Here is a 14,627-nt window from a genome sequence, read left to right as displayed (position 1 = left end):
AGGGACACCTTCAGCTCTCACCCCGAAGCCACATAATCAGTTTATCCTCCTATGTCTCTGACATTCCCTGAGCTTGACTGAAGTTTTCTAAGGAAAACTGCAATGCGGGCCTAGACTGTTGGAGAAAGAGCCTCAGGCCTGGGACACGTTGGGAGGGGCGGGGCCTCAGGGGGAGCTAGTAGACTTCTCCAGGTTAATGCAGATTCAGATTTGGCTGGTGGGGGACGAGAGCTTGACACAGGAAAAATGACAACGTGTTTGCACAGGAGAAGGACTCAACATAGGGACAGAGGCAGCTGTGCCACGGAAGTCACACAACTAAGTCTTTCCCTACATATGTCTGGTGCCCCACCGAACCACTGTTCCTCCGAAGGCTCAGGTGAGTGACTGTGAGCTTTTGAGTATTGGTCCTTTAAGAGGACACCTGGGTTTTCAGCAGCCTTCTGGGGTGGGCAGAGGAATCCCTGACCTGGGGAGCTGGAGGAGTGAGACCCTTCACTCCTCAGGGGGGGATCTCAGCAGCTGGCATTGCCCTCTGATTCTCTATCACTGCACAGGGGTGTGAGGCCAGCCTGTTTCCTGTCTTAGCCCCTCCTACCAGTCTCTATGGGGCTTTTTATTTTATTTTACATCCTTAGTTAAAGGACTATGTTCAACTACTTTTCATTTGGTTATGCAAGTTTATTGTTCTACAATTTAGTTGTAATTTTGGTGTGTTCTAGGGAGTAGGTAAGTACAGCATCCACCTACTCCACCATCTTGACCAGAACCCCTCCTTGCAGTTGGCATTTTCAATCTAACAGTGGGACTCTTGGTCTATTTAGATTTCAGACTATCAGCAGAGTATCTTTTTTAGGTGGTTTCTTCCATTTCTCCTTGTAAATTGGTTTGAGTTCCTCTCTCATGTGTATAATTTTGCTGAAAGTAGCAAGAAATATTCAGTACATGGCAGCATTTTGATTTTTCTACCATTTCCCCTAATTATATGCCTTTGTATACAGAAGTATAGGTTTACCAAATACTTTGCTATTGGATAGTAATGGTCACTAACCTTCCATGGATAGGAATGGTCACCAAATATCCTTCTGATATTCTTCCTCCCCTAGGCCATTTTCACATTTTAAATTGCATTACTTACAGCACTTGCATTTTCAGATACCAAAATCCCTATAAGATAGGACTGTATTATCCTAAAAGCTACAGAAAAGTGTGGCTTCCCACATAGAAATGTATGTGTCTCAAGGAAGAAGACTAGGAGTAGGGAGGGTCTTCATGTCTTTCCACACTGCCATCCATTGTGTGTAGGTCTTAATCCCTGCAGCTACCACTTCATGTCCCAGCATGGCTACTGTGTCCCCAAAGTCACAGCATCATTTCAGGCATGAAAAAGAAAGCAAGAGCCATGTTGGGGTGGGGGCAGGTAGAGGATGGAGGATGGAACATCCCAGCACAATCTTTTTTTTTTTTTTTTTTTTTTTTTTTTTTTTTTTACAAACTTCCAGAAACACCTCTCAGAGATTTCTGTTTACAAATCATTGGCCATAAGTGGGCCATCAGTAGAAAAAGAACCTAAGAATTAAGCTATTTAAGAACCTAAGAATTAAGCTATTTATTTATAGGGGTCCCCCAAAAAATGTATACACATTTTAACAGTTGATAACTCACTTAATTTTCACTGCTTTTCAGGTTTAACTGATTTGAAATAATGGGTGAAGCCAGACTAAGCTTTGAACAAAGAAAATTTATCCTTAAGTGCCACTAGACTTTTTTATGGGGATACATAAAAGACAAAGTACAAAATTGGCAACAGTTGATGAATTGAGGGCACAAATACCGAATGAAATGATTCTTTTTTAAAAATATATATTTTTATTGAATTCAGAGAGGAAGAGAGAGGAAGAAACTCAGTGATGAGAGAGAATCATTGATTGGTTGCCTCTTGCATACCCCACCCTGGGAATCGAGCCCATAACCCAGGCATGTGGCCTCGACTGGAATTGAACCCAGGACCCTTCAGTCTGCAGTTGGACACTCTATCCTCTGAGCCAAACCAGCTAGGGCTGAAATGATTCTTGATGTTTGCAATTCCACTGCTTTGTGTTATCAGCAGTGCCTGGACCAGAATGATCATCAGTTTGAAACAGGCATTGACCCCCCTAAAAAAATTTTTTTTAAATTCATTTCTGTAGATTATTTTAAATTTTGAAAATGAACTGTATATTAATAAACACTGACTTTATAATCATTCAAAGTGTGTATACATTTTTGGGGACACCCTGTATTCAGGGTTTAATTTGTAAAAAACGAAAGGGAGAATAGATATAGGGCAGGTAAATAACAGTGTCTGACAACCATATAAATATATTTACAAAAAAAAGATACCCACTGTATACTGTTAAAGTTGAAAAAGCAAGGTTTATAAGGATATGTAAGCAAACCTATTATTAAAAAAAAACAAATAAAATGAATTGCTGTATGTTTGTTTGTACGTGCATGGGAATATTTTAGGAAGGTTATACACTAAACTAGAATACAGCTAATAATACAGTAAATATTATATTACAAATAATAAATAGGGATTTCATCTAATAAAACATTTACACAATATCTGCTATACCGCCAAACACTGTTATGTTTAATAAACATAAACTCATATTATCTTCACAACCACTTTACAAAGTTTACTAATGTTATTCTTAACTTACAAATGAAGTTGAAGCACAAAGAATTAAATAACTTGTCCAAGGTCACAGATCTAATAAGTGTTAGAGGTGGAGCTTGAACCCAGCTTTATATATATAAAATATATATATTTATATATATAATAATATATATACATATATATAAAAATATATATAAAGTAAATATATATATATTTAAAATTTTAATATGTTTTTATTGATTTCAGAGAGAGGAAGGGAGAGGGAGCGATAGCAACATCAACTGGCTACCTCCTGCACACCCCTTATGGGGATCATGCCTTGACCTGGGCATGTGCCTTGAACGGAATTGATCTGGTGACCTCCTAGCACATGATATGATGCTCAACAAATTGAGTCACACTGGCCAGGCTACATATTATTTTATAATTTAAGCAAATATGTACTATTTTATAATTAAAAAAAATAAAGCAAAATTCACCCAAGACAGCAGCTGCAATAGCAACAACAATAAAGCAGAAAGAGCATACACAAAGTCTTAAGCAAAATCTGGGCTATCGAAGGAGATTGTCTTCAGTCCTCCTCAAACACTCCCTTACCTTTGGAGGCTTTTTCATCTCTGTAAGACCAGGGTTCTCACATGCGTATACCAATCCCAGGAAAGCTGCTGAGCATTGCAAATCCCAGCTCTGCTCTGACTTTCCCCAGAGAGTAGTGCTGCCTGTTGTTTCTCCTCTTCCTCTCTCACCTGAATATAACTGTCCGCCAAGAGTCATGCATTCTTTTTCTAAAATATATTTTTGTTGATTTCAGAGAGGAAGGGAGAAGGAAAGAGAGATAAAAACATCAATGATGAGAGAGAATCACTGATCAGCTGCCTCCTGCATGCTCCCTACTGGGAATCCAGCAACCCAGACATGTGCCCTGACCAGGAATCAAACCGTGACCTCCTGGTTCATAGGTTTGTGTTCAACCACTGAGCAACACCAGCTGGGCATTGACAATTAATAACTTATAATGGTACTTCTTTGCCCCAGATGATGGAGAAGTTCAAGAGAATCGAGAATGGAACCCTATCATTTCTGCATCCAGGGAAATAACTAACATTCATTCTGTTTTGGAGATTCTCAGGAGCTTCCCTATGCTGCTCATTCAGTTCAGTCTTCCATGAAAACACTGCAATGGTTTTCATTCCTATTTTACAGATGAGGAAATGGGGACTCTGTGAGGGTAACTAACTTTCCACCTCATTCTCACTGATGAGAGTGGCAGAGCGGAATAGATATAGGGCAGGTAAATAACAGTGTCTGACAACCATATAAATATATTTACAAAAAAAAGATACCCACTGTATACTGTTAAAGTTGAAAAAGCAAGGTTTAGGCCTGATCATCCTTTCCCCAAGCCACAGCAACCTCCTTCTGTGTAAACTTGGTTGGCCAGAAATTTCCACATATGCTACAAATGAAATTTGTGGCTAGAACAGTGAAAATTCATCATCGCTCCTGGCAAAAGGAAGCTTGAGGGTGAAAGAACTAAAGGATGGGCAGTGGGAGCCAGTTACATGGCATTGCTTCCATTCAGTGGCATATTTTGGTTAAAGCAACCTGCATGAACTTTTGGCCTCAGTTATACTTTAGTTTTTGACAGTCTTTTAGTTTATGCTAACTACTGAAAAGTGTTTGTAAAGCTCTATATTTTCTTCTTTTCCAAATGCTTAGTTCCTCTGTTGCTTTATCTCTAAAAAAAAATTTATAGCATTTTGTTGCTTTGGGTGATACAGGATGGTAATATTCACGTGTTGCCAATATATATATATATACATACACACATATGGCTAAGTATCCTTCCATCCAACCGGTAGCTATGACGTGCACTGACCACCAGGGGGCAGACACTCAACACAGGAGCTGCCATGACATGCACTGGCCATTTAAAAATAAAAGGCACCATGGACCTGGCGCTGACAAATCAACACTCAGCTTCCCCCAGGTGGGACATAGGCTCCGCCACCACCCCAGAGCGACACCTCACCAAATTGCAGCCAACACTGCCAAGACCCCATGGTGCAAAATGAGGCCACAGCCCAGCCCAGCCCAGCCAGAGATGGTCTATTTTCTTTTCATTAGCAAGACACGAATAGCGATATTAAAATATTTCTTCTAATTAATTTCCTTTCAATGTGCATGAATCCATGCACTGGGACACTAGTAGTTTTAGAAATGAAAACATAGTATAACTAAAAATAAAAGTTTTTAAAGGTAGAGAGGACCTTATAAAAACAAAACCTGTGCCCACAATGCATTGCAGAGTGTTTGTTGGTTTAAGAGATATCAACATAAAATGTATTCAGAGACATGACCATAAATGATGCAAGTCAAGTCTTTGTTCCTGCAATAAACTTGAGTCCAAAGAACAAATATATTTTGTTTGCTCAACTCTAAATTCTGTGAAAAGGTTTTCAGATCTCTGGGGATAGTTTTCTGAAGTTGAATACCATGACCAATGCTTTATTTCTGCTACCATTGCCCCAAAATTGTATCTGAACAAGTTGTTGAGCAGTATTAGAAAATCTAAGCAAATTTAAATTGATCAAATCTGATGTAGTACATTTTAAAGGGTAGCAAAAGGAAATCTGTGAAATGAATTAAATTGAAATAGTAATTGAGTCCTATATTCAGAACTAAAAGAAGTCCTATATTCAGAACCTGATAATGTATTTGGGGAATATTTCTTTCAAAGATCAGGGGGGACTCACTTTTCTCTGCTAGGCCCACAAATAATAGATAGATTTTTTTTTTTTATAAGGCACAACAGATTTAGAACTTGGAAAAGCAAACATGGATCAGAGCAATATTTCAACAGTGTCCCTTTTATTATTAAGGTAATATTAACTAAGAATTGGATACTATGCACACTGATTTGTCAGATCTGTACTAGTGAGGTTTTTTTTCTTTCTGTGAGCTACCTCTTATATCCCAGGAGAGAAAAAACCACACACATCAACCACAACCACTTCCCCTCTGCCCTGTCTCCCAACCTCCACCCTTTTATTTTATTTTATTTTATTTTAGGTATAGCAAAGATGGAAATTTATTGAAGAATAAGTCCAGACTCCCACCTGGGGAAGGGGAAAGAATCTCACAGCACAGACTCCCATGTGGGGAGTGGGAAAGAGTCCCACTGACTTCCTGTTTCCAGAGTTTATAAAGGCTGCAGTTCCTGTGCTCTGATTGGAAATGTTCCCTTTGATTTGGTTACTATAGTAACTCCTGAGGCCCTCCTCCCTCATTGTCCTCTGGGCTTTCTTCCTCCTTTATTTTGTAAATATAAACCTTTTGGCTATTCCCAGTTCCCTTGTCTTATGTAAATGTACCTGCTGCCTCTCCCATGTCTCATAAAAAGGTAACTGAGCCTGGCTCCCTTTTGTTATGGAAATGCACCTTCTCCCAGCTCTCTTGTCTTACAGGAAATGTAACTTCTCCCAATCTGTAGCCCTGTGTTTTTTCCATGGATTCCCAATTCTAAAAATTCCCTAAACCTGCTTATATCCCCCTAAAATTCCTATTTCATTCCCCCCTCCAATTAGGAAACCCCAACTACTGTTAGGGACTGGGGACACCGGCTCTTTCTGGCTGCTTCCTGCTGGCAAAGGGGCTGTAGTTGGGGCAGCTGTCAGGTCCATCGGAAGTGGCTGGTCTAAGGGTCCATGGAAGATGTATGTAGCAGCCTCCATTTGCAGTTCCGTGCAGAGGACCAGTTGTAACTTTAGGGCTTCTAAATGGGAGGATAGGAAACATACCAAAGGTTAAACTGGCAATGATTAAAGATGAGTAATAATAATAATAATTAAAAAAAAGTATAAACCAAGGTCTGAGAAGGGGAGCTAGCTAATAGTGATGGCATTATATCTTTAATTGGTGCCCAGACTTCTGGGGAAAGAGGCTATGAGGCCTTCCTTTTGGCTAAGCTGTTTGCAGCAAGAAGTGTTATTCATGGCACAGACTTTGCCCTGCTCTGTGAATAAAAATCTGTAGAGGCTTGAGAAGTGGTTCTGGTCTGGTTGGTAGTAGTGGTAACATAAGTTGTCCTATAGACTAAGATTTAGCACATTTTACTCTGAAAAAGAAGTGGGAGATATATATATAATTGAGATTATTTGACCCTGAATTGGGCTGCGTATAACATACTTAGTAGTTAGGGATTTGGGGGGCCCGTATGCTGAAATTGTTGTTACATTAAGGATACAAAAAGGAGCTATAAGTAGGAGCATCTTATGGTGTTTTTGGGTCCCAGTAAGGGCAGAGAAGATGGTCTCCAGGTACCAGCCTAGGGTTCAGATGACACTTATAAAAAGACAGAATAAGAATTATTAAAAAGTGAAAACACTGTTTATCTAGAAATACCAGAGTATTACTTATCTGGCACTCATTGACTCGCCAGAATCCCTTCGAAAGAGAAGTTTCAGGTCCTCTAGAGGCTCACACAAATAGGAATCCGGTGATTCAGCTGAGGGTGTTACAGCTTCATCGTCCTCCTAGGCTGGTGGCCAAAGCTTTACTCGAGACAGATGTATCCAGGAGTCAATTCCACTGACCTTGATTGCAGTGGGATGGATAAAATTATGGGATAGGGACCCTCCCATCGTGGTTTCATAGTGGTGGAGAGGGTAGGTAAAGCCTTAATGAGTTCCAGATCTCCAGGTGATCGCCAACCTTCACCCTTTTAGAAGAAACAGACAAAAAGGAGGCTCACGGAGGAGGTCATGTGTATACAGCCTGCTCACTGCAGGTCCCCTCTCCAGTGGCCTGCCTTCCTCTGTTATATTCAAAATAATTAATAATAATGACACCTGACTATAACTTTTTCTTTCAAATTTGGGGTGCTGAAAGGCAGGCTTCTTCTACTCTCCAATAAAAATGCTATAAATTAGCAAGCATCCAAAAATGCTCATAACATAAAGTAAGATACACAGGCTTCAGAACTCCTCATGCATTCATTTTCTCTCTTTGTATAGATTCTCTCTTCTTCTAGAGCTCAGGTGGATTATTCCTCTGGCACTGAATGGCCCAAGTCTTGTAAAACTCAGATAGCATCTGTCAAATCCATTTTCTTTCCCAATGAAGGAAAGATAGCTACCAGGAAATGGTCCAGAAGCGTATTTATCTGAAAGTCAGGATTGGCCAAAGATCAACTAGTGCACCTGCCAACGATCACTGGAATTACCTTCACACCGTTCTCCACAAATGCTTGATTATGGAGCTACTGTCAGAACACCTGAAATTAGTGGGCCAGAAAGAGAGGCGTACATGGAACTGTTAACTCCTTTCCTATAAATTTTCTCCAGTTTTCTCAGCTTCATTTCTGCAGTCACCCAAGACAATATTCTCTCTTTCCATACATCGTGACCTGTGCACTTTTGTTCTTCCATCCTGAGTTTGTATGAAGCCTTTTGCAAAGCTCTACATTCTCAGGAAGTGGTGTCAGCATCAAAGATGTCTAACATATCAGTTACTAAAATTGCATTAGCTTGAAAAGAAATGAAATTACTTTTGCAACTGCAGAGACTAAGATAAAAATTAAGTTTGTGATGACCTCGAGCTTGAAACAAATTCATTTACACACACTCACACACACACACACACACACACACACACACACAAAACACTGCCCTGCTCTCTATCCCTGCTCTGATTTCATTTGTAATCTAGTTTGTGGCTTCCAAAATTTTATGTTACTGTGTGGAGCTCATCCTTGAAAATATTTTGCTTTCTTACATTGTAGTTCATATAAAACCTTGGGTATATGTGAGGATGCCCATCTATTGCAGTAGCTCTTCAGTCATTTTTTAATTAAAATGTTCTATTTTGCAGTTCAAGAATTTTGAGATAATACCATATTGAAGATAAGCCATACAAAAAAATATTAGCTGATATTTATTTAATCCACCACTCTCTCACTTCTCATGGATTCTGATTGTGAATTGAAAGAAAAATCCCACTCATGTGCAGTTTCTTTCCATTTTAGTAAAGTTTACATATTATCCATTCATATTTGGCAGCAATTAGTTTTAATAATAGCAACAAACAAACGTGGAAGGTGTCCCTCTTAGCAGGTTAGAAATGGGAGGGGTTTGGAGACGGCAAAAGGTGAAGGGGCTTAAGAAGTACAAACTGCCATTATACAGTAAGTCACAGATGTAATGTACAAGGCAGGGAATCTTTTTCTAATAATAAAAGCATAATATGCAAATCGACTGTACAACCGAAAAGCAGAAGGAACATTCGGACGACCTTCTGGATGACCACGCTATGACACACACTGGTGCCAGGCCAGCAAAGGCGGGTGCAATGCGATTGGTTGGGGGGCCCACCATTGCCCCAAGATCACCCCAAAGAGGGAGGCCCAGGCCACCTGCCAATGGGATGATCAATGGGAGGGGGCGGGCTCTGCGATCGCCCCAAAGAGGGAGGCCCAGGCCACCCTCTGCAGGGTGATCAATTGAGGGGGCTCGAGGAACTGGGCAAACTGGGAGTGTGTGGCGGCAGATGCGAGCAGCGCCAGGCCAAGGCAGGTGTGGGCAGGAAGGCAAGGCAGCTGGAGCCACAAGGCAGACGGGGCCATCAGGCAGCTGGGGCCTTAAGGTAAGGTGACCAGATTTTAACATTGGTAAAGCGGGACACCATTGACCGGAGGGGGGGGGGGGGGGGTTCTATTTTTTTTTTAAATATATATTTTATTGATTATTTTACAGAGAGGAAGAGAGAAGGATAGAGAGTTAGAAACATCGATGAGAGAGAAACATCGATCAGCTGCCTCTTGCACACCCCCTACTGGGGATGTGCCTGCAACCAAGGTACATGCCCTTGACCAGAATCGAACCTGGGACCCTTGAGTCCGAAGGCCGAGGCTCTATCCACTGAGCCAAACCGGTTTCAGCCCGGGGGGGGGGGTGGGGTTCTTGATTAAAAATTTGGTCTATATTGTAATCGCTTTTGTTTTTTTTAATAAAAGGAAATTCACTTCTTAGATCATCGTTGAATTTGCATCCTCTTTTCTTACTCAGTATGTTAAAAATCTAAAAAAATAATTTAAAATTATATTATAAATTATTATATACATATTGCTTAAAAACACAGTAAGTAGGTACATAATGACATGAACATATTTTATTGTTAGTTTATAAATTAAATTAATTTGATTGTTATAAAGTAACTTTATTTTAAAAATTATTTTAATCCTATATTTCTTTCTAAATAATAACATTACTAACTTGTATTATTTTTCCTCTGAATTTGCCGTAACGTAAGTCATAAGTCACTTTCAAGGCCGGCGCTAGACTTTTTGCCTCCACTATAAAATATAAATAATACGAGTACTGTCTGCTAAATTCAAGAAAATGTATGTATTTATGAAATAAATAAATAAATTACTTACCTAAATTATCTGAATAGCTGATTTGTAATGACATCACTTGTTTAACTAGCTTACTAGCACGCAGTACGATGTGTATCGTCTGAGAGTCAGTTACAAAATGTTTTCGTCGTTGCCAATCCCAAAAAATGCCATTGTTCATTAAGTCCAAACAATGGTGGTCGAATTCTAACAACTGAACAACAATGCGAACTTTGATAAGCAGTTCTCGATAATCAGTTCTCAACAATTATTTGTTATTATTAAAGTTTAACATTATAAAATTAACAAAAATAATATAAAACTCATATCCTGGCTAAATAGCCACATGGCCACCGAAAACCGTATATTCCCTTCCCGTTCTCCCGCCGTTCCCTAGCTTGTCGTGCATTCTTTCCAAAAATCGGGACTTTTTTAAAACGCCGCGGGACGCGGGACAAATAGTTGAAAATCGGGACTGTCCCGCCAAAAGCGGGACGTCTGGTCACCTTACCTTAAGGGCACCGGCAGCCAGGGCTGCGAAGGCCTACCCTTGCACAAATTTCGTGCATCCGGCCTCTACTATAGTTAATAATATCGTAATAACCGTATTGTAAATTTCTTACTTGACTTATTGTGACAATCACTTTGCAAGGTATATTTACATCTAATCACTGTGTTATCAGTACACCTGAAACTAATACAATATTACATGCCAACAATAATTAAAAACAAATATTAAATAAAGCAGATGTGTCCAGAAGCAGCTTTGAACTGTGTTTTTATACATTTTGGCTCTAGCCTGAAGACCGGTTTATACCACAGATGGTAGCAATGAGATTATTTTAAAGACAAACCATGGCAGTTGGACTATCATTTAAATACTTGGTCAAAAGTAGTCCATTCTCACATCCCTTCATGCTCACCTTTTCCTAGGATTCTGACTTTAGGGGGATCCAGCACACATCATCCCTTTCTAGGAACACACCGTGATGACACCCTAAGCATCTTTCCTTGCTAACGATATCCCTGCAGTGGCCTGTGCGTAGTGAGGGAGCAAGAAACCCCCACAGGGTGCCTCACATGTCCCTGTTTCCACTGAACAGAAAAGATGACTCCGCAGGCCGGGTGTGCGGCGGAGGCCCTGACTCAGGAGGAGGAAGAGGAGCATCGGACGCGGAGAATGATGGCGAGGCGCTCCAAAATCATCGAGGAGCTGGTGCAGACGGAAAGGGACTATCTCAAGGACCTAGAGCTGTGCATTAAGGAAGTGGTTCAGCCCTTGAGAAATAAACAGGTAAGTGCAACTTGGAACCCCACCGCCCATCCTAAATGGGATCACCAGCTCCAGGAAATCAAAGCACCACGTTTATCAGTGGTAGCTTCTGCCGCAGGGAGGGGCGGGGTGACGGGCCTTTTCCCCTGGGTCCCCAGGTTTGGGTTGGCAGAGGGTATCATCAGACTCACTTCTTGTGTCAGCAGAGGGACACCTGAATCTAGAAATTTCTTTCTTTTTTTTCTTTCGTTTTTTTAATCCTCACCCAAAGATATTTTTCTATTGATTTTTAGAAAGAGTGGAAGAGAGGGGGGAAAGACAGAGAGAAATATGGATGCGAGAGAAACGTATCAGTTGGCTGCCTCCTGCATGCCCCTGACCAGGGCCTGGCTGGGGAGGAGCCTGCAACCTCTGTACCTGCTTGCCCTTGACCGGAATCAAACCCCGACCCTTTGGGTCTGCAGGCTGACGCTCTATCCATTGAGCCAAACTGGCTATGACTGGAAATTTCTTATTGATTCCGTAAGAGTAGGAATAACATTCAAAGTCATGATAAAAATTTGCTTTCTAGTTTCATTGCTAAGTATATCAAATAATTTTTGGTGTTTTGTTTTTTATTTAATATAAACTAGCTGCATGTGATGTAACCTCTAATCTGGCAGATATTAATGCTTATCAACAATGTTTTCATTTATATATCTCTTTAAAATATTAATTTTAAATGTACATGGCATCAGACTCAACCACTATCTACCCTCCCTATGTTGCAGTCCCACCAGTCACTTCTATTCTTTGAAAAATTCAGAACCTAGCCCACTGCTCCCTCCTCCCCTCCCCTCCCCTCCCCTCCCCTCCCCTCCCCTCCCCTCCCCCCTCCTCTCCTCTCCTCTCCTCTCCTCTCCTCTCCTCTCCTCTCCTCTCCTCCCCTCCCCTCCCCTCCCCTCCCCTCTCCTCTCCTCTCCTCTCCTCTCCTCTCCTCTCCTCTCCTCTCCTCTCCTCTCCTCTCTTCCCCTCTCCTCCCTTCCCCTCTTCTCCCCCCCCCCATAATTCAGACATAAATTTTAGTTGATTTTAATATTCAGGCAAGTGGTCCACCTAGCCTCCAAGCCTCTCAGTCAGTTCCTTGCCTTGCTCATGTCCAGTCATCTTTCCTCAAACCTATCTCACTCTGGGGACATACCCTCGAACTGCCATTACCAATAACTTCATCTTCTGAATTTCAGGCTTACTGTTTTCCAGCCCTCACGTCCTCGCTCACAGCCCACTCCCACTGGAACACTGTCTCTGAAATGTTTTGATGCCCCCAGGACCTCCAAGCTATTGATCTGACCACCACCTTCCTTTTCACTGTCGATCAAGCTCACACTTGGTTTAGTTTGCATGCGTCCTTCATTATAATTACTCCTGGCAGATGAACTCAGTTCCCTCTTGTCTTTCTCTTTGCATTTACACGTCTGAAAAACACTTCATGAAGGTCATTTTTTCTGCCTACTTCACACTATTACCCATACGTTTGAACCAATCTCTTAAAATTCATGGATATTTTCTTCAAGTGAGGCCTCTGGTACGTCTCTGAAAGGCTTCTTTCACATCTTCTTTCTCCTCATACCTCACTCTCTCTTATCTCCTCACTCTCAGCTAACGTCCTTTCCCATCATTTCATTGAGAAAATAGACACAATCAGAAAATGCACATACCCTCAGCACCAAATCTACCAACCTACCTGAATCTCTACTCGTATAACTTGGCTAATGGTTTCTGCTCCTCATTAAGGATAACCTCTATCCCCTCGGGCTTACTCAAGGATTTCATTCCTGCAGTGTCCTTGCCCTCCTGCCTAACGGACTTTACCCTTCCTATTGGGTCTTTTTCATCTTCATTATCTGCTATCATAACAACAAAAACATAAAGAATTGTCTGTATTTTCCCTTTATTTCTTTCTCTTTTAACTTGAATATAAAATATTTAATATATATAAAAGCATATGTGACTAAGACATGTTTGTTTCAAAGTAAGCACATTTTACCAAAAATTTATCTCTGTGATGAATCAATGATCAGTATTAAAAAAGACTAAATATATAAGAAAAATATTCCTTTTGATTCATAATCTATTTTTGTATCAAATTGAATAAGAAGTTTATTAAGTATAAAAATGTTTTCAGTTTTAAACCACCTACTACACAGGTGAGTTAAACTGGCCCCATAGATATAAATGCCATTGCTGGGCTGTACTCTTATAGATGCTCTCTAATTTTTGTTTTTGTTGTTTTTCTTATTTTTTGCTTTCTATGTAACTCATAAGCAATCCTCAGAATTGGTGTTTCGGACCATGTAAAATAAAATGTTACCATTATGATAACATGTAGTTTATTTATTTAGCATGTTTAACTTTTGCTCTCAGTGCTTTGAATTATAGTTCTCAGAATTCTAACTCATGTTTCCTTTGCTATTCTATTGTCTATAACTTGTTGATTTATCATATCTGACACTTCTCTCTGCTTGGCTTTCTCCCAATACTCTGTCTTCCTCATTGCAGAATTAATTTCAGTCTAGTAGTCTATTTGCTCCCATCCACTAATGTTGTAATAGCAATTATTTTAAGGTTTCTCAGAGTTCTCACCTCATATCCACTCCCCGCCCTCCACTTCTTAATGCTCTTAACCTTTGATTAAGTAAATAAGTGCTCAGGAACTCACATGACTGTTACAAACATTTATACGAGTGCTGAGGTAGTTAATTGATGCCACCAGATCATGAACTTGACCAACTTTAAAATGTTCATTAGCTCCTTCATGTCCTCACTTCCCTCCTAACTGTGTAAATACCATGGCCTCTGCACATCAGTTAGTGTCAACATGTATAAATTAACACATACAGTTGTCATGTAACCATGGGGATAATCTGCAAACCATGCTTAGCTAAACCCAAGACAACATAAGCAAATAGTTTCCATGCGTAGGTTAGGCTGGGAGAGATGTTGGAAGTCATCTGATCTGTGCCTTTTCTCTGTGCATGTCCTTTCTGTTGTTGAGAAGACTGTCCCCCTCCATTGTGTTGCTCCCATGTCTTTTCACTCCCAGAAGAAACAAATCCATTTATGCAGGTGAGAATTAGAAGAAGGAAGCTGAAAACTGAGAAAAGCACGGAGCTTATCTGAGTGAACCTGCATGAAGGGATCATTGGACAAATAAATGTCTAGACCCAATGTTTGACTGATAACTGTTCTGTGACAAATCTTATTCTTAATTCAAGGTTTTCTATAAACAAACCTTCACCTAACTGAAAGCAGGGCCAAGC

At 40.4% G+C, this 14,627-nt stretch overlaps 1 protein-coding gene across 1 annotated transcript in view; it reads left to right on the top strand.

The window, feature by feature from the left end:
- ARHGEF38 (Rho guanine nucleotide exchange factor 38) overlaps positions 1-14,627 on the top strand; it is a 147,600-nt gene that overhangs the window by 37,768 nt on the left and 95,205 nt on the right. The window contains exon 2 of the mRNA XM_008150239.3: positions 11,159-11,349. Coding sequence (XP_008148461.2) covers positions 11,159-11,349 — 191 coding nt within the window. The remainder of the gene's footprint in view (positions 1-11,158; positions 11,350-14,627) is intronic.

Source organism: Eptesicus fuscus, chromosome 2 (genome assembly GCF_027574615.1).
Source record: "Eptesicus fuscus isolate TK198812 chromosome 2, DD_ASM_mEF_20220401, whole genome shotgun sequence".
NCBI lineage: Eukaryota > Metazoa > Chordata > Mammalia > Chiroptera > Vespertilionidae > Eptesicus > Eptesicus fuscus.
The sequence above is the reverse complement of the archived record's forward strand: the minus strand, read 5'-3'. Positions and strand labels throughout refer to the sequence as shown.